This window comes from Prosopis cineraria, unplaced genomic scaffold, assembly GCF_029017545.1.
Source record: "Prosopis cineraria cultivar Desert tree isolate PC_DT_omini unplaced genomic scaffold, ASM2901754v1 PC1, whole genome shotgun sequence".
NCBI classification, from domain to species: Eukaryota; Viridiplantae; Streptophyta; class Magnoliopsida; order Fabales; family Fabaceae; genus Prosopis; species Prosopis cineraria.
This window is the reverse complement of record NW_026555332.1, coordinates 58,806,901-58,829,298: the sequence shown is the minus strand read 5'-3', so window position 1 is coordinate 58,829,298 and position 22,398 is coordinate 58,806,901. Positions and strand designations below refer to the sequence as shown.

Here is a 22,398-nt window from a genome sequence, read left to right as displayed (position 1 = left end):
CACGGGTGACGTTAATTACACCGAGAAGCATTGGTGTGTTGGTGCTGGTTTGGTTTGTTTCCGCACCAATAATTGCGCGCGTTTAAAATTTCTTGGTAATTTAGGTTCACAAAGCCAGAAATGACGGCTTTTTTAGTTGCAAGTAAAGGGGAATGGATAGCAACGACGATGAACTTGAAGCAGTGAAGGGAGTTTTTTGGGGGATTAATAGTTTCAAGCGAGAAAAGGTTGAGTAGAGCGGAGTGGTTGGCATGATAATCTTTTTGAATGTGCTGTGTGCATATACTTTATTATCCTCTGCCCGCTTTAATTTGCGGGGTGGCCATCCAAAGGGGGTCCAACAACAACTGTTTGCCACGAACGAACACATCCAAATAGCTAATGAGTATAGCTACCACTGTGGATGAAAATATCAGGGCCGTGCGGGTCCTTCAGCAGGATCAGGATCAGGATCAGGCACAGGCAGTCCCTGATGATGCTTGCTTTCGATGGCCGGCGCTTGCCTGCTCAGGGATAGAATGCACTTTTTAACATACCAAAAAGGGGCCTTGGTAGCAACAGTGGTTCAAAGCCAGAGTCTGCTTCCGGTTTGACACCAAGACACGAAGCAAGCACCCACGTTCACGTGCAGGGGATGCCAAGGAGCCTCTTGCGCGCTGTCATGGCGAGTTATAACTAAGGTCCACTCTGTTCACCAAGGTCGGGTCCACTCTTGAGTGCCAAAGTCGTAGCTGCCGCACGTGTGTACTCCGTAGCAGTCAATACTCCCTTTTGACGTTGATGGTTTTCCCTCCCCCGTCCCCTGTTGTTTCATCCTCTCCCCTGTCATTTTCAGTTGTTGGATACAAATATAATGAACACGCGGGAGGGCAAAAGGAGCACTGGGGATTGCGGGATACTTGATGCGCGTGAATTAGGCCCAATCATCTGCATAACAGGAAGCAGGGTGTGATAGAGGCCCATGTCCCCAGTGTGAGAGCCAATGGTCCGCTCAAGTCATGTTGACGATGAGAGACAACGGAGATTTGATATAGATTCCAGATCCGACTCGAAACGCTTGCTCGAGTATCCAGCACGCTTGCCAAGCCTGATGATACCAAAAACTTAGCGTTCGAATTAAAAAATTTATAATTAAAATTAAAATTTAATTGAAAAAAATCAGTGAATATAACGTGATTTATATTTAAATATTTTTTTAAAATTAATTAGATAAACTAAAATTTATTTGAATGATTTAATTTAAAAATTAATTGAGATATTTAATGATAAAAATAAATATGAAATCTTTTGTATATATTTTTTGACTAATTGATAAGTAAAAAATATTAAACTTAAAATTATAATTAATAAGTAAAAAATTTTAAATATTCAATTATTTAAAATTACAATTAATAAGTAAAAAATCTTAAATATTCAATTATAAAAAGCTAAAATAAGTTCATAAAATATAAATATTTAATTGATATGATCTATAAGTTGGTGGAAGAAGAATTTAAAGACTTGTTGGGATAAATTGGTTCACTAGCCCAAAAAATCTTGTACGCAAAATATATGGACCAAATTTTTGAAAGTTTGAAAGTATGACTAATTTATATTGATATACAATGTATTTATCATTAAAAATTTAAAAATTTATAAGGAATTATCATTAATATATATCAACATATTATTAACAAATATAATAAATTAGCCATAATATAAAATATAATAAATGTGAGGCTGTTTACTTAGTTTGATCCTATAATATGGGCTATATTTTCAAAAATCTCAATTTTGTTGTATATATTTTTATGGCTATTTTGATATTTACAAATTTTAAAAAAATAGATTACAAATATAAATATATTAATAAAACTATTATATTTCAAATTATCTAAATAAAAAGAAATAAAAATCATGTACATAAGGCTAAGATCTGCGGTCAGGCATCTTTGTGATTGCTGTTCACATTGTGCTCTATATTAATTCACCTCCTTCTCTAACATTCAACCTCTCTCTCTCTCTCTCTCTCAATGAAGAACAGGAAGCGTGCAACTCATCAATGACAACTTTGTGCTCGTCTTTTATTCCCAGTCCTTTCATTTTCATTTTCATTATCATCATCATCTTCTTCCTACCTCTACTCTTACCAACTGCCGTTAACAACTTTGGCTCTGCCACAGCCACTACTAACATATACAAAACTAGCACCTTCTGCCAAAGATTTGAACACTAGTATTGTGAGATGTTAGAGAAAAGGGAGGTCAGATCTATGGTGACAAGAAGAAGGTGAAGAGCTTAGACTCATGAAGGCAGAACAAAGAGATCAGCTCATCAGCACTCATGAAGATAATGAAGACTGAAGAGAGAGAAGATTGATAAAAAAATTAAGGAAATCATTAAATGCTCTAACATTTCTCATTAGATCTCAATGCTCGTTAGAAAGCTCCATAAGGTAGCTTTGCTAAAAATGCCCATTGTCCCTTCAACGCTCACTGGCTTTTATTTTTGTCTAAACATAACTAAATGAACTTTTAACACTGCAACCTAAGTTTGGGTTACCCCAACCAAAGTTGAAAAGTTATCCAAACATAGCTTTCATCATATTGTGATGGAGTGGTACTATAATTTTAATCAATTAATGGAGTGATGGGGGAATAGCCTCTGTATTGATTCTTGACCGCTGCATAATATCGTAATTACTATGTACTAAATATGATCTAAACTAAAGGCTTTTAATTGCTCAGTCAATCTCATCCACCATTCTTCCCATTCGTTAATAGCTTCAAGGAGTGCATATTATTGCCGTTCACGCACAGTATATGTAGTTGTAAAACTTCTTCATATGCGCTTGGGTTCATCCCCTCTCTCTCGCCATACCCTCCTCAGTGTGGTGCCACCTGGGGGCTGCTTTACTTCCTAAAAAAACAACAAGCATCAAACTAAACCCACATAAATCCATAACATATAAAAAACATATATATCTGTTTGCTTGATGAATTTTTTCAAGATTTATTGTTTAAGGAGATGAGTCATCTAGTTTTTTATCTCAGCCAAAAAATAGTTCTTAATCTCGATCTCTTTAGCCTTTATTCTTAAAAAAGTAAAATTGATTAGGCAATCTTTTTGACTCGGTCCCTTCAACAAGGGTGGGACTAGAACTGTCAACGTGTGTTGGGGAAGTGAGAGAAAGGGTGAATTTTATATAGCTAAATGTGTTGCTTTTTTTTATTTTAAATATTTGTTATAATTTTACAATGTGAGAAACTTTTCAAGATAAAAGGTAATTTATAATAATATAAAAATAAAACATAATAAAAATATAATTATCAATATATTCACTTTGAAAAAATAAATAATAAATTTGAAAATAATTCATGAAAACACTTTTAGAATAATACATAAAAATAACAATTTATTAATGCTTTGCAAAAATTCATTATTCCTAAATCGGTGACGAGTTCAAATAGAAGAAAAAAAGGGAGGAAAAGTAGTGCACAAAAAATAAAGGCAAGAAACAAAAGTTAAAACCAAAAAATATAAGGGGGCGCAAGCAGTAATTCTCCTCGTTAACTTAATCTCTCCCTTACCAACTTATCAAAAGAGGGGGGTAGGGGCGATTCTAAACACAAGGTAGTTCCACCCCTCCCTTAAAAGTTGAAACTTACAATCTCTAGTGCTAAATGATCACTTGCTATTTAGTTTAATGTAAATTAGTGATAGACCCAAAAATTTTATGCCGTGAGGTTGATGTGCATAAATATATATTTTTATGGGAGCATTATAACTAATATTGTTAAATATTGAGAATCATTTATATACATTATGCACGTAAAATTAGGAAAATAATTTTTCTACATTGTATGTTAGGTACATGCCCAACGTAACCGGGATTCGTCCCTTTCTAGCACAGTGGCACTTTTTCTGCCAAAAGAAATAATAATACCAATAAAATAGAAAATTAATACTTAGCAAAGAAAATTGTAACAAATAATACTCTCTCTGTTTAAAAATGTAAGGCATTCTTTGAGGAGTTGGATATTTAAAAATATAAGACATTTTTAGTCTTTTGAGGTGTAATCATTTTCTTTTTTCTAAAACTGCCTAATTGATAAATGACTTTATATTTATTATAAGGAGTTTAATAGGAATAAATATGAAAAGATAAGGTTAGTTTGAAAGTAGATAACTACTTTACTGAGAGGTAAAATTCTATTAAAAATACTTTACATTTTTAAATGGAGGGAATATATGCCATGCCAGTATATCAAATTAAATACATAAAACATACCGTTACTTACTCCTATGATTTTATTCATAAGATAGAGAGTGAATTAATTTTGGTATATAGAGAATTTCATTATTTACTATATTCATTTTCATCTTTGATCCATTATTAAATACTAAAAAAATTATTCAAAATAAGAAAAAATTACTTTAAAGTTCCACAAAAGCCAACTAGATAGACCAGAGTCATATGAAATGTATGGGTATCTCTAAGGTCACAGGTTTATTGGATGTAAATAAGTTGGCTATATAATTACCAAATTATCCCTTATGGTGTTAGAAAGAAGAAGAACAAAATCAAAATCCTTCCACTCTTAGTATTCAGCACCAATAAGGACGCTAGCAAGGAGGATGAGGGAGGCTCTGATTTTTAAAGTGGAGGACGGTGACGGAACATAATTGTACTTCTTGATGGGTTTAGATAGATCTTCATTTAAGGTAATGGAAACCAGAGCGTTAATATTTTCCATGGGAAATTGACAAATGGGTGAGCCACACAGCTTCCCCATCTTCAACAACAGCTCTGTAATACATGAAACACCAAAAAAATCTAAATTGACTAATAGAAGAAAGAGAGTTAATTGAAGAGAGAAATGGAGTAAGGGATGAAGAGAACATAGGTGCAACCATTGAGAAGGATTTTGCCATCATAGCTATAGGAATTTCAAGGTGCATTTGGAAAAGTCAATTACAACTACAACCATAGTTGATTTGAGTTGATGTAATGGTTAATGGGGTACAAGTTTGCAATAGTACCCTTGTTAACTCAATTTTAAACCCTAAGCCACCGCATTCACTTGTTCCTTATTTAGAGTGCCGCCAATTATTGACTAAAGTGAATCTCAAGATCACACTTAGGAGACTCTAAATGCAAAGTAAGATTGCTAAATAATACTCTTTTGCATTAACTTGAATATACAACCAAAAAGGGCATTTATACAAATAATACCTAGATAAACGACATAAGGAAATAATATCAAGCTATATATCTTCAACACTCTCCCTCAAGTTCAAACTATATAAATCAATAATTTGCAACTTGCTGAGGAACTTCTCATGAGACTTCTTGCCTAAGGCCTTAGTTAAAACATTAACTTATTGATCTTCTAAACAAACATGATGTAAAGAAATCAGCTTTTGTTGTAATTTCTCTCTGAAAAAATGGCTGTCAATCTCTATATGCTTGGCGCGCTCAAGAAAAGCTAGATTATTAGGCATATGGATTGTTGCCTTACTATCACAGTACACTTTTACAAGTGTTACCTCATTCATTCCTAGATCCTTTATTAGACCTAAAACCTAAATTATTTTTTAACCAAATTATTTCTAAAACAACAGCACTAAGAGCTCTATATTTAGCTTTTGTTAAAGATTGTGATATAGTCCCCTGCTTTATTGTCTTATAGGAGATTAAGGAATCTCCTACTTTAACAAGTAGCCAAAAATTGATCTTCTAGTGGTGTGGCACCCCAACCCAATCAGAATCACAAAAGCATCTTAATGTTATGCCAATTTTAGAACTTACGAGGATACCAAGTCCCAGGCTGTGTTTCAGATACCTCAGCATATTCTTTGTTGCTGTTATGTAAGACTTCATTGGAGTTTTCATAAATTGACTTAGATTTTACATAAAAAAAGATATATAAGGATGAGTCATAGTTAAATATACAAGCTTACCAATGAGTCTTCTATATTCCCCTTAGATCTTTTAACAAATCTTCCTTTTTATTTCTTCCTTCTCTATAGGCTGTAAGTAAGTCTTAGGTTTGAGGCTATTAGTACTGTCAATGGTTTACAACCACTTATTCCTAGTTCAAATAGTAAATCAAGCACACACTTCCTTTGATTTATGATAATGCCTTTTCTAGATCAAGCAACCTTAATACCCAGAACATATTTCAACAAGCCAAGATCTTTTATCTTAAACTTGCTATGTAGAAAATCTTTGGTTTGTTCAATACCAATTCCAAACTTACAGTGATTAATAAATCATCAACATACATAAGTATTAAAACAATATTGTCATTAAAATGCTTACCAAACAAAGAGTAGTTGTAACATTCGAGAAAATTTAATCTTAGTTTATTAACATAATGAGAGTAATTGGTGAGTTAATGAGATTTGTAGCTAGAGAGGCTTAACTTAGTGTAATTGTGGTGATTTTAGCTCTAGAAGTGGTTCCGGATCAATGGCAGGGCACTCGAGTAAGGAAAGAGAAAGAAAAAGTGAAGAATTGTTCTTTATACCACATGCCGCGGCACGTGGTCAATCTACCATGGCACATGGAGATGAATTTAAATGCAACAGGTTCTTTTATGCCATGCGCCGTAGCGGAGGGCAGCATGCACTGTGGTGCACAGTTAAAAATCAGATATACGAACCGCATGAGGAAACAGAAGTAAGGAAAGAAAGAAAATGAAGAGCTCTACTTTTACTCTACTAGGGCACGTTGTAGGATCACATTAAGGCTAGATTAAAGCTCCTAGACACTTAAGGTAAGTTCATCGTGCCTTCTTCTTCTTTTCTCTCCCTCATATATGATGAGTTATGGTAGGGTTTAAGTTGAAAGATGGATTTTTGGTCCATAAGATTATGGCTCTAATTCCATTGGTTAGAATGAGTATAATGAGAGTTGTTTAAGGTACTAGAACATTACATTGATGATTTTAGAAGTGATTGGTCCATGGGAGCATTTAATATCTGAAAATTTGATATAAATATGGTAGTTAGGAGAGGTTTATGTGCATTAATGATAATTTAAGGTGTTATTAGTGATAATATGCATTAATAAAATATAATGAGCCCATTGGATATGAATGGGTAGTTACTATAGGTTGATAAAATAAAGTATGTGAAATTATGTGTTGATAAATTTTCAAGATTGAAACAATGATGATATTCTTATGGTATGATTGTAGTGTGGTTCATTTTATCACCATTCGAGCTTATTGAAGCTTTGAAAAGTTGGTGTAGTGAGGGATAAACCTTTGGCCTCTCAAAAGTTTGAGGTAACCTGAAAAAACTTAATTTTTATATTTGAATTTTAATTATATGTGTGAAATGTGATTTATGATTTAAATCAATGATGCATATTAGCAATGTATTTGACTTGTGAAATGGTTTTGGAAAGATAACCTTGATTATGCCACCTTTTTTTGTTTTTCAAAATTGATTGTGATTTGTTATTACGGGTAAAGAATTGTAATGTATTATATGTTGAGTTTGTGGAGTATTTGAGTTTATGTGAGTTCATGTACTATGAATTAATTGTTAAAATACATATTATGTGAGAAATGTGCATAGCATGATAACTGACGAGAGTTTACCTAAGGAGAGGAGTAGATTAATTTAAATCCACATGGTATTGGTAGTGACTGTTGGAATTAGGAACTAGCTTTGGCACCGACCGTTAGAAATGAGAGGTAGCCCTTATCCCATGGTTGATTCAGAACTGTCCCACTTGTTCTACGAGGAGACTTGAACCTAACTAGTCTCCACCAATTCATGAGGAGGCTAGATTAAGGGCACGATACCCTATGGTTGTTAGTATTGAGGGAAACTAGATTATATGAGTGAGTGAGTTAACCCTGACCCAGTAGCTTCTCAGAAGTGAAAGGCTGGGTTAATTTGTGATGAACATAGTCATGTGATAATCATCAATTTTGTGTCAGAGGTAACAGGAGGATATAGGGTTGACATATGTTCGTGCATATATATTCAACCACATGGTTGTTAGTTTTGTGGTTCGGTATGTATTGAGGGCATGGTTGTTATTTTTGCGACCTTGTATTATGTTTTGTAAATTAACATGATAAAGTGTGTTGTGGTAAGCCGGTCACATGGTTGTTAGTTTTGTAAACTGTGGCCGAGTGTTTATTTATAATATTTATGCTTATTTGCTTATTTACATCTAATTACAATTGGTATACAACTGTATAGGTTAAGTGAAACTTAATTACTGAGTGGTTGTACTCACCCCTCAATTCTCAGTATTTTTAAAATTTAGCTCATGAAATTCGAATCAGGAAAAACATATAGAGGCCTAGGATTATGGAGTAACCCTCTTTATGTCTCTTTTTCTTGTTTTGATGTGTATTTATTAATGAGATTGCCAACTAGGATTATTTGATATAATTTATGCACTACTTACATGATTTTATGTATAATTAGTGTATTTTGTGCCTTGGGTTGTGAGTTTTGGTTGTAAACCCATAGATAGAGTCAAAATACTTGTGCAAGTAGAAACATATGTATTTTGAAAGATTTTAGATGAAATTGATGATTTTGTACAATATTTTCTCCCCTTTTATGTTTTGTGAAAATCGGGGTTGAGTAGTGATTTTATGATATAAGTGTTTTTGATTATGTATGGTGCATTGCACGGGTCTATTAGAGTCTATTGAGTATGGTCAGATGGTTGGTGCGAGTTATTAGCACAAGTGGTTGAGTTGAAATACGCATTTTTGAAATTTTGTGAAAAAGTGTTTAAAATAGCTTTTGGTATCTAACTTTTTATAAAAAAATGAGTTTGAATGTGAAACTGATGTCAATAGCTAGAGTTGGAAGAAAGCTCCATGTAAATACCAAAACCACCTCAATCGAACGTCAAACAAAGATTTGGGACGTGTCAAAAGTTTGCTCTTGTGCTCTCAAATGACAGCACTGATATTGTCAAATTTGTGCAATGTGCTGCGCACAGGACACAGAGAAGACTAAGCCACGTCGCATGTGCTATTTTCTGCACAAAATCTATTTTTGAGTTTTAAAACTTATGATTTTAGGTCTCAATTAATTTTCAAACTTCTACATTGCTTTCAGAACTCTGATTTGAAACTATTAAATAATGTTTGAGATTTAAAATGTTGAATTTAGGATTTTTTAAAAAAAAGAATTGAAGAAATTCTCTTTTTTTGATATTTTATAATTTAGTAATCTTTTGAGGGTTAATCCTTTGATTGCCATGATTTGGAGTTAAATAGTGGATTAGTAAGGGAGACCTTACAATTTGGTCTCTTAGTTCTTGCAGTAGTCATGCATGCTGTAACATCCCGATTTAAATTTTATTAGTTAATTTAGATTAATAAAAATTTTAAAAAATATTTAAAGGTAAGTAAACTAGTAAGAGATTATTATTAGATCTAACTTAAGATATAATTCTAAATTAAGATTTTTAAAAAATTTATTATTATTATTATAATTAGGAAAGAAGAAAGGGAAATATAATAGAGAGAGAGATTGAGAAATGAAATATGTATGTATGTATGTATAGGAATTAAAAAAATAGAAAAAGGGGGGCAGATGTTTTCCACATGTGCAAGTGTGATGTACACACACACACATATATAAAATAAAGGAAAGGAAAGCAAAAGGGGGTGGGACTCATACTTTTTTTAAAACCACATGCACACTCTTCTCTTCTCATTTTTCCTTCATTTCTTTTCTCTTTTGTGCGCAAACAGAGGAGTGTCTGTGATCACACTCACTGGCATAGGGGAGGTGGGTTTTAAAGGTGAGGCTTCCTAATTGAATATTTAGGGTGAGATTTTAAACTTTTTAAGATTAAGTAAGTGTTCTAAAAAATTTTCTTATTCATCAAGCTCCTTTTATTTCTAATTTTGGGGTGGTGAAAAATCTAGGGTTTGAAAGAGGGATGAATTTATATTGAATAAATATGGTTGTTGAGATTGTTAGTAGTATAATAAATATTCTAGAGTATAAAGTTATTGGTGAGCTTTGAAATTAATGCTTATGGATCAAACCCTAAACTAGATTTTTATTAAATTCAAAAATATATATTGATTTATTAAGGTTTAGATGATTATTTGGGATGAAAAATGGATTATTATGGTTATAGGATGATGATTCTAAGCTTGAGACTCAATTTCCAATGTTTGGGTATTTTTTTTTAATACAAGGACACGGAAAAACCGTGTAAAAGAAGGAAAAAATCAGGTTATATCAAATTTCATAAGGGCTCTGCATCCTGGAGGTAGATGATTGTACATGGTAAGGTTGAGATTATCTTGAGATGTAAGGTAAGCGAGCATGTCCGCACATCTATTTGCTTCTCTGAATGTGTGGTTGAAGGTAATGATCCAATCTTTCATGATAAGAGTTCTGACTTTATTGATAATTTCAGAGAGAGGATGATTATTGAGGAAATTATATTGGATAAGCGAAAGTGCTTCCACCAAATCTGAGCAGACGTTGATTTTGTCAAAATAGGCACTCCAACAGAGTTAAAGTCCTTCTAAAATGCCTAATAGTTTAGCTGTTATGTTAGGATGATAGTCGAGGTATTTGGAAAAGCCCTTGATCCAATTCCCTTTATCGTCACGTATGATTCCACCATAAGTAGTAGCTTCGATGGAGTTTGTCACAATGCATATTTATAATGTCATAATGTTTGGGTATTTTAAGTGTGAATTTATGAAATAAAAAAATTTTGATAATAAAAATTAGTTTAGAGGTTGATTTTAGCTTATTAATGTTTATCGATGACTAAAAGAGGAGTTAGAAATTTTATTTAATAGTGCTAATTCTAAATTTATATTTAGATTGAGATTAAAAATTATGTTATATTCCCTAATTTTATTATTAGAGTTATTTTATTAGTTTCAATAATTAAAATTAATATTTATAAATAATATGTTATTTGTAAATTGTGTTGTTAGTAAAGATTGTGGTAGGAGAGAAATTGTAATGAATAATTTATTGAAAAATCCACGAGATAACTATGCTTTTAATTTGTGATTAGTGTTGCTTCATGTTAATTGGGTGATTATTGAGAAAATTATAAATTATTGTTGAGAAAATTTTTTGTTAAGTTTATGAAAAAATTGTGACATTATGAATATGCATTTTGAAATATTTTTCTCAAGTAGGATGTCATGTAATATTGTTAAAAATGATAAAATTGTGAAGATTATACTATTGTATACTTGTACAATGTTGATATGAATTTTGTTTGATTATTATGGGAGGTGTTGAGAGATTTGCTGCCATTGTTGTATTTATGTGCCACATGATACGCCCCTATTGGAGCCCAGTAGGTGGCTTGTAAGGGCTCGGGCTAATTTACCTTTGGTCGAGTAATTTAGCATCGAGTGAGTGCTACGGCTCGAAGTTAATGGAAGCAGATAAGAATGATTGTTTGTTATGCATTGTAACATTTCTTGTATTTTGTTAGAATTATGTAATTATTGTTTTCTCACTTAGCAAGTACACATTTAACTGTTTATATTTATTATCATAAATTGACATTGGTTATTGAGACTTTTGAGTCTCATTATATGATTAACAATTTTCAGGAGAAGAGCTATGAGTGGCATATGGAGGAGTCCTCGAGGCTTAGTTGCATAGATCCACTGTCTCTTTTGGATATTTAATTTATGATTTTTAATGTGTTATATTGTCAATACTAGGGTTTTTTGTTTATTGACAATTATATGAAGATAATGATATAATCATACCCTTCAAACATGTCTACTTTTGGCATACTTTGAATGACTGTAATGATGATATCTGATTTATTTTGAGTGGTTTAAAATGGCCTGATTATGAGGCCAAATAATTGACTTGTTTTGAAAATTAATTAAGTTATTTATTTTAGTTGTTGGTCTATAGTTTACACTTGTTGGGAGTATAAGGATGGAAAAATGTGATTTTAACTAATGGCATGTGGGAGGTAAAAATTTATCTGAGATGTTGTATTGTACAAGCTTAAGCTAATTGTTAAATATTTTTATATTGAATTTATTGATATAAAATGTGTTGGGTGGCTGTAGCCCAACTATAGTTATAGATGTGTATTAGTTAGATGAAATTGATTTGTATTAATTGAAAAGAGAATCTTTTGAGCCTATCACATTTATTTTATTTTTAATTTCTTGGGATCCTAATTTTTAAAAATGACAATTTAAGGAGTTAAATTCTATTTACCATAATAGTATTTATTTCTATAGTTTAATATTTTCTACCATGGTAGTTATTTTAAAAGGTGAAATATTTTATAAGGTTATGTTTTATCATTTCCTACCATAGTAGTGTTTTAAATTATAAAATTGTTTTAAAAAAAATAAGTTAAGTTGACTTTTGTTTACCATGATAGACACTTTTCTATCATAGTTGAATTAAATTATTTTGAAAAAAAATTTAGGGTGTTACACATGCTATAATTAAAACGTCCTGATTGTAAAGCTTGTGTCAACTTAATGTTTTACTGTGTAAATGCTTGTTTTAAACCATATAATGATTTATTAAGCCTGCATACTTTATGCTCCCCCTTACTATGGAGACCTTATGGAAGTGTCATATAGACTCCTTCCTCAGATCACCTTGTAGGAATGCATTGTATACATCCATTTGATATAAGGTCCAATTATTTTGGGCAGCCAAAGAGAGAATGGTTCTAATAGTGACCATCTTTATTATAGGAGAAAAAGTTTCTTGATAATTTACCTTCTTCTTTTGGCTATAGCCCTTAGCTATCAATCAAACTTATACCTCTCAATGCTTCCATATGCTTTATGTTTGACTATATATACCCATCTTGAGCCTATAGGTTTCTTGCTATTAAGTAAATTAACTATAGTCCAGGTTTCATTATCTTTTAGAGCCTAAAGTTTAGTATTCATGGCTTCTATCCATCTTCATCCTTAATAGCCTCTTTATAATTTCTTGGTTTTATATTAGTATCAATACATAAAAGAAGCATCTATGAGAAGAGGAGATATAATCACAAGACACTTGCAGTTGCATAAGGTATTTAACATTTAAAGTGTTACAAGTAGAACAATGGAATCTTTAGCCCATATAGGCTGTTTCCTTTCCTTAACAAGTCTAGTTTTGCTTTGCCCTTGATTATAATAAAATAAATCTTTTTTGATGTTTCGGGTATCCTAGAAAAATGCAAGGAAAAGAGTGAGACTAAAAATTATCTATAACAGTCAAATCAATAGCAAAAGCAAGAGACCCAAAGATCCTCAAATTATTGAAATTAGGTGATTTGCCATAAACAACTTCATAAGGGGTCTTAAACTATAAGAGATGGTGTTCTATTTAACAAAAATGCTACCATTTGAATGCACTTCCCCTGATATTGAATGGGTAAATCATATTGAGAAATAAGGCATCTAGAAACTTGAAAACGACTTCTATGCTTTCTCTCAACAACCTTATTTTTTTCAAGAGGTGTAAGAACAAGTGATTTCATGTAAAATTCCTTTATTGTTAAGAAAAACCCTTAGATCATTATTGACCAATTGTTTACCATTGTCAGTCTGTATTCTCTCAAATGAACAGAGAATTGTTTTAAGACATATGCCATAAAATTCTTAATACAATTAACAGTTGTATGCTTATGTTGTAACACACCAAATTTTTTTTTTAAATAATTTAACTCAACCATAGTTGGGTTACAGCCACCCAATACATTTTTATATCAATAATTTCGATATAAAATATTTTATAATTGGCTTCAACTCACACACTATAATATTTCAGATAAATTTTTTACCTCCCACATGCCATTAGGCTAAATCACATTTGTCCATCCTTATACTCCCAACAAGTAAAATAAGCAATTTAGTCAATTTTCAACACAAGCCAGTTATTTGGCCTTATAATCATGCCATTTTAACCAATCCAAAGTAAACCAAATATTAAAATTACAGTCATCCAAATTTTACCAAAAATAGAAATAGTTTGAAAGGCATGATTACATTTATATATTCATATAATTGATAATAAACAAAAAGCCCTAATATTGACAATATAACACATTATAAATCATAAATTAAATACCCAAAAGAGACAGTGGATCTATACCACTAAGCCTCTGGGACTCCTCCACGTGTCACTCTTAGCTCTTCTCTTGAAAATTGTTAACCACATAATGAGACTCAAAAGTCCCAGTAACCAAAGCCAATTTATGATAGTGTATACAAACAGTTAAGTGGGTGCTTACTAAGTGAGAATTAAAAATAATATAATTCCAACAAATAAAAAATATTACAATACACACAAACAACCATCCTTATATCCCTCCATTAACCTCGAGCCGTAGCCCTCACTCGGTGCTAAATTACCCGGCCAAAGGTAGATTAGCCCGAGCCCTTACAAGCCACCTATTGAGCTCCAATAGGGGCGTACCACGTGGCACATAAATACAACAACAATAGCAAGTCTCCCAACACCTCCCACAATAATCAAACAAATTCATAATAATATTGCACAATTATACAATATTAAAAAAATTCATAATTTTCTCAATAATCACCCAATTAACATGAAGTAACACTAATCATAAATTAAAAGCATGGTTACCTTGTGGCTTTTTCAATAAATTATTCCTTAAAATTTCTCTCTCACCACAATCTTCACCAGTAATACAATCTACAAATAACATATTATTTATAAATATTAGTTTCAATTTTTGAAACTAATAAAATAATTCTAATAATAGAATTAAAAATATAACATAATTCCTAATCTCAATCTTAATACAAATCTATAGTTAATACTATTAAGTATAATTTTTAACTCCTCTTTTAATTATCAATAAACATTAATAATCTAAAAATCAACTTCTAAACTAATTTCTATTATCAAAATTTTCTTTTTATTTTATAAATTCGCACCTAAAATACTCAAAAATTAAAAATTGAGTTTCTAACTTAGAATCATAATCCTATAGCCATAATAATTCATTTCTCATCCCAAATAATCATCTAAACCTCAATAAATCAACATATATTTTCAGATCTAGTTTAGAATTTAATCCATAAGCCATAAATTCAAAGATCATTAACAAATTTATACTCTATAACATTTATTATACTACTGACAACCTCAAAAACCATATTTATTCAACATAAATTCATCCCTCTTTCAGATCTTAAATTTTCTACCACTACAAACTCAGAAACCAAAGAAGAAGGATGACTAAGAAAAATTTTTAGAACACTTACTTAGTCTTGAAAAGCTTAAAATCACACCCTAAATATCCTATTAAAAACTCTTACCTTAAAAATTTAGATATTTCGCACCGGTGACTCGCGTTCTCTCTGCCTCAGCACGCACGAAGGAATGAATGAGAAATGAAGGAAGGTGAGTTTTTATAAAAATTCAGTGGGTCCCACACTTTTTTTTTATTCTTTTCTCTCTCTTCTTTCTCTCTTTCTTTATTATTATTATTTTACTATTGTTACTATTGAGGCGGCCGCACGTTTTCTTCCTTCTTCTTCCTTTTTTTTTTCAAACCTTTTCCTTTTTTTATTATAATAATAATTTAATAATATTTTTTTTCAAATTTTTTTTAAATTTTTTTTTCTATTAACCCAAATTAACTATTAAAATTTAAATTGGGATGTTACATATGTTGCAACAAGAAAACCCAAGTAGCTTTAGAAAAATCATCTACAATCGTAAGAAAATATTGATACCCTTGATGTATGGGCTGCCTATATGGTCCTCACGCATCCATGTGTAACAACTCAAAACAAAAGGTAGTTTTAATAAAGCTAGAGGGAAATGAAAATTTAGTCTATTTAGACTGAACATAAGTATCATAGACCTTATTATTCAAATGAACATCATCATTTAACAATTGTAGATGTTTCATAATAGGAAAAGATAGATGGCCTAATCTATAGTGCCATAACCAACCATCACTAAAATCATTGATATCATCATTTTCAATAGTATTCAATGCATGATTATCAATAATGAGAATGTATGAGCCTTTTATTAGCTTACAATCGCTTTCATTTTGCCATCCTGAAGGTCTTGTACTAGACACAGATTAGGGAAAAAGACAATCATACAATTATCTTCCCCAGTAAGCCCATGAACAGAAATCAGATTAAGACATAGTTCAGGTGTATATAAAACATCTTTTAAAACTATTCCACCTAGAGACGTTGTTCCTATGCGAGTAACCGAAACTCTTTGATCGTTAGGAATTCTAATATTTTTTATAAGGCCAACATATTCTTCATAAGAATATATAAATCTTAAATCACTCACCATGTGAGTGGTAGTACTAGAATCTAAAATCCAACACATTCTATGCTTATAAACAGATGAAGTAAGCAAACCTATACTGATGAGGGCATGTATGGTAGGGTTAGAATCCTTCTTCAATAGTTGAAGAATTTGCTCATATTGTTCTTGAGTGAAGGTAGGAACGACTATTTGTTTAGTAACATTAGCTCCACTCTTTACTTGACTTGGCTTGTTCTCGTGAGAATGCTTGTTCTTGTTTCCTTTGAAGTTATCTAAAAACCCAATAATTTCATAGCAACTTTCTTTGTTGTTCCTTGTTTGTGACAATGAGAACATTCTAGTGGAGAGTTATCACGGCCACAACCTCTTCCACGTCCTTGCCCTCTTTCGATAGCCATGGCGCTTCCTTCAATTGGTGAAGGTTTGGCAAATCCGATAAGAGACCTCTATGCTTTATCTTTCATGATCATATTGTATGCTTGATTCACAAAAGGAAGAGGGGACATCAGGACAATTTGACTTCTTGCTTGGCTATATGACTCACTAAGCCCTATAAGGAATCGAAGAAGTCACTGTTGCTGTATCAGATCTCTATAAATCTTGGAAACCTCACATTTCTAAGTTGGGTTGGAAATCAATGTCAATTGTTCTTCCCACAACTCCTTCAACTTTGTATAATAGCTTGACACAGATAGAGATCCTTGGACAAGAGAATTATTCTCATGATGCACATCAAAAAATCTAGATCCGATGATCTTATCAAATCTCTCTTTTGGGTCCACGCAGACATGAAACACGTTCTACGCGTTTGCTAGTCCACTTGCAAGATCTTTCAAAACTGAGTTTAGTAACTATGATAACACCACGGTGTTGCATTGTTCCCATTGAGGATGAAGAGAGGATTCTTGCGCAACCTTTGTGCAAGTTCCATCAATAAAGCCTACCTTATGCTTCTCGAGCAATGCTATCCTTAAGGATTTGCTCCAAATCGTGTCATTTTCTGGTCCAATGAGGATATGAGGCACAAGAGAAATGGCCTGTGTGTTAGAAGGATGGAGGTATAGGTGATGATTGATATCGATAGTGTTGACAGCATTTTTCTCATCCCCAAACATGGTTGGAATCAAGATTGCTAGGGTTTTTGGCTTAAATGGATCTGAGACAGAACAAGAATGGCGACCAAGAAAAGGAGAAATACCAAGAAAGGAGAACTTAGGGAAGAAAAGACAAGACAACTGTTCGTGATCAGTACGTAGCATTTAGAAGGGAAGACATATTCACGTTGAGATAATGGATGTGTTTCTTGAACTTATCAGCCTACTTTCTAGTGATCTTCAGCCTCGGTCTTGCACATAAATCTTTAGAAAAAAAATTCCTTTGAGTCCGAATAAAGGACTTGGCTCTATGATATCATGTTGACTGAAGCGGATCTCCAGATCACACTTGACAGACTTTGAATGCAAAGTAAGACTACTAAATAATACACTTTTTTATTAACTTGAACATACAACCAGAAAGGGTATTTCTATGGACAATACCTGGACAAACTATATAAGAAAATAATGTAAAGCTATATATCTTCAACACAAATATCATCACTAGCAACTCGATTTTAATTATTGTGAGTAAGAAGGATTTCAATTACTTTCTTCTTTTTCTCGATTTCACTGGGTAATTTCGGCAATGCATGGTCAAATTTATTTACATACAAGGGACTTTGATTTTCAAAAATATTTATACATTTTATGATATTCTATTGTATTTAAACATTTTATTTAGAGTTTTAAAGTAATTCTTTTTTATCATTATTAAAAGTATAGGTAAAAACTTGCTAAATGTTAATACGAAATTAATGAAATCTAACAAATTTTTATTTAAGCCCAGACATATTAGAGGTGACTTCAAAGCTATAAATAGTAAGCAAGGGCATATAAGCTTGACGAAGGTTGCTTGGTGGTTAATGCTTGATCGGTTTATCCCATTAGAAGGGCCTGGACTGCCCGAACCCAAAGTGTGAATTGGCAGAAGCTTCGAGAATCCCCGTCGGCTCCCAGAAGTCTCTGGGACCTTTCCCCTAAACCCGAACGCCACAACATATCTCCTCTGCCTCGAAGCTCTCGGGTGTGCCCTGCTGTCGTGCTGCTTCCAATTCTAAACTCCCAACTCGTCACTCTCTCTTTCACTGCCCCTTTCCATGGCCGACGAAGCCAAGGCCAAAGGTAATGCCGCCTTCTCATCCGGTGATTTCGACGCCGCTATCCGTCACTTCTCCGACGCCATCTCTCTCTCCCCCAATAACCATGTCCTCTACTCCAATCGATCGGCCGCTTATGCCTCCCTTCACAAATACTCCGAAGCCTTAATCGATGCCAAGAAGACCGTCGAGCTCAAGCCTGACTGGTCCAAGGGCTACAGCCGTCTCGGCGCCGCTCATCTCGGACTTGGCCAGCACGACGACGCTGTCGCTGCTTACAAGAAGGGCCTTGAGATCGACCCCAATAATGAACCGCTCAAATCCGGTCTGGCTGATGCGCGGGCCGCGGCCTCCAGGCCCCGTTCGGCGCCGCCCATGGGCAATCCTTTCGGGGACGCTTTCTCCGGACCCGAGATGTGGGCGAGGCTCACTGCTGATCCCACAACTAGAGCATATCTGCAGCAACCTGATTTCGTGAAGATGATGCAGGATATTCAGAAAAATCCCAACAATCTCAACTTGTACATGAAAGATCAAAGAATCATGCAAGCCCTTGGGGTTTTGCTCAACCTCAAGATTCGCACCCCGAGCGAGGACACTGACATGCCCGAGTCTTCCTCTCCGCCCCAGCCAGCAGAGAGGAAGAGAGCTGCTGAAGCTGAACCGGCGAAGGAAGAGAAGCAGCCGGAGCCCGAGCCCATGGAATTGACGGAGGAGGAGAAGGATGCAAAGGTCAGAAAAGGTCAGGCTCAGAAGGAAAAGGAGGCGGGCAATGCGGCTTACAAAAAGAAGGATTTTGATACGGCAATCCAGCATTACTCTAAGGCTATGGAATTGGATGATGAGGATATATCATTTCTCACAAACCGTGCTGCTGTTTACTTGGAAATGGGGAAGGTACGTCCGTTGGCTTATATTCTTTTTTCTTTTTATTTTTGATAAGATTTGGCTTGTATTCTAAATGATTGGTGTTCATTCTAAGTTAATTTGAATGGGCGTGGGTTAACGGACGGAAGTGATTAATGCGTAGTTTTCATGCTACTGTATCTGAGGGTCCTTGCTGTTATGGTGCTGAAGGTATTATGGATTTTAATCCCACTTCTAAGGAAGTAGCTATTAGTGTGATCCCGTGGTGGTAGTGGTATAGATGTCCACCAATTCATGTGCCTAGTAGACGTAAGGCTGAGGATATTTGAGACTGCTTTTCACGTGACAGAGTAACTATATCGAATCAGCTCATGTTTGGGGTGCCTGCATGTTTGAATTGATGTTTGATTTTCTTCAGCGTTTATGTGATACCAGAATAGCAAGGGAGTAGGGACAGTAAAAAAAATGTTTTTTTGTTTGTTTGGTGTGGTTTCAAAACTATCCTCCAATCACAGTTAGAAGAATGCATAAAAGATTGTGACAAGGCTGTAGAAAGGGGAAGAGAGTTGAGATCAGACTTTAAGATGATAGCAAGAGCTTTGACAAGGAAGGGAGCTGCCCTGGTGAAAATGGCAAAATGCTCAAAGGATTATGAATCTGCCATCGAGACTTTCCAAAAGGCACTTACAGAGCATCGCAACCCTGACACGTTGAAGAAATTGAATGACGCTGAAAAAGCTAAGAAAGAACTTGAACAGCAAGAATACTTTGATCCAAAATTGGCTGATGAGGAGCGTGAAAAAGGTACCCTCTCTTTTAGCCTGCTCTCCATGCTCCTCCTTCTTGAGTAAGGCTGAGCTTTTTTTCCTCCAGAGAAGTATCCCTTATCTTGTATTGAATGCAATCATCAATGTGCAGGTAATGATTTCTTTAAGCAGCAAATGTATCCCGAAGCTGTGAGGCATTACACCGAGTCTTTAAGAAGGAATCCTAAGGATCCTAGGGTAATATTACTTGTTAAATGGAGCTCACGTTTGCAATTTAAGCAAATGCAGGGACTAATGTGGATTTAATTTCCTATCTTCTTCAGACATACAGTAACAGAGCTGCAAGCTACACAAAACTTGGGGCAATGCCTGAGGTTTGAAGGATGCAGAGAAATGCATTGAGCTGGATCCAACTTTTGTAAAGGGTTATACTAGAAAAGGTGCCATACAGTTTTTCATGAAAGAATATGACAAAGCTTTGGAAACGTATCAGGAGGGGTTGAAACATGATTCAAACAACCAGGAGTTGCTTGATGGCATAAGGAGGTATTTGGTTATGTTACATTCCTGGTGTTTGTTGGTTTCAGTTTTCTGCTTTATGCATACGCTCTACGAGAGTAATTGTCTTTACATTAATATCTATTTCAGATGTGTAGAACAAATTAATAAGGCCAGCCGTGGAGACATAAGTCCTGAGGAGTTGAAGGAGAGACAGGTGGGACCCAATTGTTTTAAATAAAACAATTTTTTGCAGAAACTGTTTCGAGTTTGAATTTTTCTCCATCTATGTGGTCTTCACTTTTTGTGTGCCTCCAGGCCAAGGCAATGCAGGACCCGGAGATACAGAACATCCTCCAGGATCCTATTATGAGACAGGTGTGCTACCCATATGGCGCGCCTCTTGATGCGTGTTAGTGTATGGCGTTGGTGTAACAGGAATGAGCTGTGCTTATGTAATTTGTGGGTGGTGCATGCAGGTATTGGTTGATTTTCAGGAAAATCCCAAGGCTGCCCAGGAGCATACAAAGAATCCAATGGTGATGAACAAAATCCAGAAGTTGGTCAGTGCTGGAATTGTCCAGATTAGATAAATTGGATGGGATGTGCATGGGGTGCAGTGCATGGCTGATTTCAAATGTAGATTGGATCGGAAAATGGAGAAACAATTTACGGTTGGGAATTTCTTAATCATTTATGCTCTCACGTTGTTTTCGTTGGCTTTTTTAAATTATGAATTTGGGTCCCTCAAGCTCAAATCCCATTAGTTTTCGCCTCATGGTGGGTGGCTCAAGACTTATTTCTTTTATGCATAATATGGTTCTTCATGCCTTCAAGTTCAAAGCAACATCTAAATTGTGGTGCTGAGATGCTAGGGTTTTATTTGGAATGTTAGAATGCGGAAATATAAGATCAAAGGAATTACATTTTGCTGGGCTATGTTTTATTGCAACTCATAGCAGCATCAAGTAGAGACGTAGATCACCACAAAACCCAATTGTATTAACCTCGTGTATTCAGGCTGCTTTTAACATGGATTATGACTTATCTCTATAACATCCATTGTTTGCTGAGTTGCATCTTCGCAATGAGATTTTTCATGGATTATTATTGGAATATTATTTCCTCCAATCTTTGGTGCAGTACATCTACAAGTTTGTTACTCTATTTGGTATGGTTTGTTTTTCATGACTTTTCTCTTTTCCTTCCTCTTGGTCCTTTGGGTTTTTTAACTATTCGTGCATTGGAAACACTCTGGTTTCCAATGTTGTTAATGATCTTTTTATCGAAAAAATAGAAGAGAAAAAGCAAAAGCAACATATGCCACTCGTGTTTCTCCCATGTGCAGGTTGCATGCAAATGAACCTGTGGGAATTGGGCCTTTTCGTCCATGGGCTGATTGGGTCAGAGGGGAACGATTTGGGAAGGGTTTGTTTGATCTGTTAACGTTTTTCGTTCTGATTTCGTGGTCAATAGACCGCGGTTTGGGGGTTTGGGTTCGTTTATCTGACTAGTCACAGGTATTGCCTCTGCTTCGATGCATCGTGAAAATTTATGTAGGTGGGAATTTGTGGTGGCAACGGTCAGGTCTGATATGGGGCTTGCTTGAACTTAAGAAGGCGCAGTTTTTTTTTTCTTTACCCTTTTCTAATGGAAAATATTCTTCAATTTTCCCCCAGATTCTGTTTGTACGCATGTGGATATGGGTGAGTAAAATCGAATTGAAATTGAAGATCGAATTGAATTTGATTTATTTGATTCAATTTATTTGATTATAAGGTTCGATTTGATTTTTTTTAA

At 34.2% G+C, this 22,398-nt stretch overlaps 1 protein-coding gene across 1 annotated transcript; it reads left to right on the top strand.

Annotated features, from left to right (window-relative positions):
• The first annotated feature begins 18,239 nt into the window (after positions 1-18,239).
• LOC129320765 (hsp70-Hsp90 organizing protein 3-like) lies at positions 18,240-21,729 on the top strand. The gene is given in 8 exon segments (XM_054966363.1): positions 18,240-19,363; positions 19,849-20,137; positions 20,252-20,337; positions 20,424-20,469; positions 20,472-20,646; positions 20,749-20,815; positions 20,917-20,976; positions 21,078-21,729. Coding segments are annotated over 8 exon segments (1,734 nt in total). The 5' UTR covers positions 18,240-18,466; the 3' UTR covers positions 21,192-21,729.
• The last annotated feature ends 669 nt before the right edge of the window (positions 21,730-22,398 follow it).